Genomic DNA, 3,888 nt, shown 5'->3' with positions numbered 1-3,888 from the left:
GCGCTTTTCTAGCATCGCTGCAAGATCAGGCTGCTCTGCAAGGGCTGCATGAGCAGAGAAAGCTCCAGCCTGTAGCAGGACTCAGGACAAGCCACCCCTTGTGCAACCCCCCCAGCATCAGTGGAGTTACGCCAAGACCCGCTGGTGCTCGCTCAGGCTGCGGTGGGAGCTCACCACCCACGTTCTGTGACTACCACCTCCTAAGAGGTCATATTTAACTGTGCTTTATGCCACCAGATATGTCCCAAATTGAGCAAAGCGGTAGAGAAAACCCTTTCCCCCCATGCCTAGGTTCTTCAGCTGAAGAAGGAACTCTTATTTCCCATCAGAGGTTGCTGAATCAACACGACTAAGTGCTGTGTAAGCACCAGCCTTTCGGAGCTGCCTCCAGCCCATGACAGCGTTGCCATCGCGCCATGCCCACGGGATGCTTTCAGCCACGAAAAGTCCTGACTGCCCACGCAGGCCCACGCTGCAGAAAACTCAGCTGCCCGCTCCCAGACGGTGAGCGGTGGGGAGGGAGAAGCTGCATTTGCCCCTCGCCGGGCATCGTGTCGCCTGCTTTGGTTCCTCTTAACATTATGCTGCTGCATATCGTACCTTCAGCATCGGTTTCAGCAGCCTCAGCTGTCTCCTCTTCCACCTTCAAAATGAAAAAAAAAGCCATTTTAAGGAGAAAAAGCCCTGCTCCATCAGAAAAAGAGCAGACTTGGCAGCTTGATCGGGTGCCCTGTGTTCCCCGACCATTCCCCAGCCTCTCAGGTTGTTGTTCAGTGCCGACATTTTCGAGTGAAAGCATCCCTCCCGTGGTGCATAACTCCTGCTGCTGTCTCAGCTTCAGGGATGGCGACATCTCGGTGGGACACATTCCCAGTGCCCATCCCGGTCCCTTCTCCTCGCCGGGGCACCCGGACAAGCTCCCAGCCCCTGGCGTGAACAGGGCAGCAGGAGCTCACTGCAGACCTGAGCCAAAGCAGGGAGCAACGCCGTACCTGTACAAAAGCACCTTCGAGATCACTTATCTCGGCTTCTTCCAGCTGCTCAAACCTGAGGGCCTCCTCTGCAAAGTAGCTTTCATCCACGCCCTCATCAGCGGTGAGACAAGGCGACTGGAGCAGGGCTCTGGGGGCACAGATCAAGCAGAGACAAGTGCCCCAGCTCGCTTCTGCCCTTTCTGAGGGTGGGCACATTGTGGATGGGGTCATCAAGTCAACGGGGGGGCAGCACGTCAGCTTGGGGTGTCACATCAAAGGGGACAATGCACGGCTCTCCCAGTTTCGGGGAGCACTGCTCTCCCAGCTGTGCTACAAGCCTTATTTGCAGGCAAACAATACCACAGAAATCTTAATACAGTAGTGGACCAAAAAAATAAAATCACGGCTTAGGTTAAGAAGGACTTGAAAAAACATACTAGGGGGGAAAGCAGGTGAGAGGTGCATAAATAATGCAGAGCATTGCATGTGCACAGCAAAAATTGCACATGCAGAAAGATACAAGCAGCAGGTTTCTCCTGCTGTGCATAATAATTTCTCACATAATTAAAATTCGCCAAATAAAAAGCTGAGAGACTAATTTCCAAGCAGAGCTGCCCCCCAAGCACCATCCAAATCCCACGGCTGCCCGTGCAAGACACCCCCAGGACACATCATTCTCATTTTCCTTCAGCAGCAAGCGCAGAGCCCAGTCCTGCCATTCTGACAGAGGGGGCTCACAACATCGATTTTATTGATTTAATATCACTTTATAACGGGGGGGAAAAAAAAAAAAAAAGCACCTTATCATGTTGTTCTGTACCCTTAGTTCCTGATTTGCTCTTTCCTGGCCATTGATGCAAAGTGGGGATTGGGGATAATGAAAACAATTTTATGACAGCTAAATGCACAAAAACTGAAAACCCATCCTTCTGCATCCTTGGCAGGTCCTAAGCCAGAAGACAGATGTAACAAGCAGTGACTGTTGTTTCTCTTTTACTTCTATGTCTTGCAAAACTGTTATTTTCCAAGGTATTTTTCAAACTCTTTGTAATAATTCTCCTCCCCCCCTTATTTTTTTTTTAATTAGGTTCCCTTCAAACGCAACCACAAGCCTGTCGCTGTCTCTGTTTTCCCATCAACAGGCAAACACATTGAAGGATGGAGCAGCATCTCATTCACATAACGACTGAAGCTCAAGTTTCTATAGGGGACCTCCACGAACAGATTTTTGATGAAATAAAAAAAAAATATGGTTTAACACTGATTATTCACAGAATCACAGAATGTTAGAGATTGGAAGGGACCTCGAAAGATCATCCAGTCCAATCCCCCTGCCGGAGCAGGACACCCAGATCAGATCACACAGGAACGCATCCAGGCGGGCTTTGAATGTCTCCAGAGAAGGAGACTCCACACCCTCTCTGGGCAGCCTGTTCCAGTGCTCTGTCACCCTCACCGTGAAGAAGTTTTTCCTCATATTCAAGTGGAACCTCCTATGTTCCAGCTTGAACCCATTGCCCCTTGTCCTGTCACTGGATGTCACAGAGAAGAGCCTGGCTCCATCCTCCTGACACTCACCCTTTACATATTTATAAACATTGATTAGGTCACCCCTCAGTCTCCTCTTTTCCAGGCTAAAGAGACCCAGCTCCCTCAGCCTTTCCTCAGCAGGGAGATGCTCCATTCCCTTCATCATCTTGGTGGCTCTGCGCTGGACTCTCTCCAGCAGTTCCCTGTCCCTCTGGAACTGAGGGGCCCAGCACTGGACACAATATTCCAGATGCGGTCTCACCAGGGCAGAGTAGAGGGGGAGGAGAACCTCTCTCGCCCTACTGCCCACCCCCCTTCATGCATTTTCAGCTTCTTCCTGAAAATCTAGCTACTTCAGAGGAATTAACAGAGAACAATATTGTAGCACTAGGTAATAAATCCCCTAAACGTTTCTCTCATGTGAGATCAGAGCAGACCACTAAACTAATGGAAAGAGTTTTCTAAATACCATCCGGAGCAAAGTCACCACCGACGACAGCTGACAATAACTCTGCCACAACAGGAAAAAAATTTAAAATTGTACCTATTTGTATTAAGTAGCATTGGCAGGTACAACACATAATCCTGTCTTTAACTTCAGCTCTGCAACACTCATAATAATCCCGACTGCCTTGATTTAATGGTTCTAAATAACATGGACCGCCTCCAGGAGCTGGGTGCTCCCAGATGCCGATGAAAGCACAAGCCAGGGCTCCCGCACGGCCGAGCTGCCGGACCCCCGGGGAGGGGATGGCCAGGGGCTGCAGTTGCTATGGGCGGCTGCGACGGAGATAGAGCCCGTGTCGCTGGGAGACACTCGCTGTCACCAGGCACCGCGTCACCAGCGAGCCCTGGGATGAGCTGGTTTGTGAAAGCATCCCCTCCCGAAAGCATCACCTCCCAAAAGCATCCCCTCCCGAACGCATCCCGGCCACCCTGCTCTGCCCAGAGGATCGCGCTTCCCCACGGGTGTTTCAGCCTCTCTGGATTATGAATGCAGCTGAAACAAAAACTGCGTTCACGTTTGCTTCCAACAAAGCCATAAAGGCAACAGGAGCCACTCACCCCGTGCTCTCCTCCTCCTCCTTCTTCTCCTCCTCCTCTTCCTCCCCCTCCCCCTCCTCTTTTTCCTCTTCCTCCTCCTCCTCTTTTTGCTCTTCCTCCTCCTCCTCGGCAGTGCTCAGGGAGCACGACCACAGCCTGGGAAGGAGAAATGCATTCAGTGAAATCACAAAAAGTACGTCTGAAGCTCCCGAGAGGAGCACTGCCAGTCCCCACACCCCCTTTCGCCGAGGTGCTCTTCCCTCCATCCCCCAGCCAACACCTTGGTGGGGGGACACGCTTGGGCAACCCGGACATACACTTTGTCACAGACCAGCCGTGA

The 3,888-nt window shown here is 51.5% G+C and overlaps 1 protein-coding gene across 1 annotated transcript in view; it reads right to left on the bottom strand.

Moving 5' to 3' along the window:
- Positions 1-3,634, bottom strand: part of CNGB1 (cyclic nucleotide gated channel beta 1) — a gene marked incomplete at its 5' end in the record, with an annotated part of 20,715 nt that extends 17,081 nt beyond the window's left edge. The window contains 3 exons of the mRNA XM_010075027.1: positions 601-643; positions 993-1,122; positions 3,570-3,634. Coding sequence (XP_010073329.1) covers positions 601-643; positions 993-1,122; positions 3,570-3,634 — 238 coding nt within the window. The remainder of the gene's footprint in view (positions 1-600; positions 644-992; positions 1,123-3,569) is intronic.
- Between the last annotated feature and the right edge of the window lie 254 nt (positions 3,635-3,888).

The sequence above is a fragment of the Pterocles gutturalis genome, unplaced genomic scaffold (assembly GCF_000699245.1).
Source record: "Pterocles gutturalis isolate BGI_N339 unplaced genomic scaffold, ASM69924v1 scaffold4057, whole genome shotgun sequence".
NCBI lineage: Eukaryota > Metazoa > Chordata > Aves > Pterocliformes > Pteroclidae > Pterocles > Pterocles gutturalis.
Note: the sequence above shows the minus strand (reverse complement) of the source record. Positions and strands in the feature narration are given on the sequence as shown.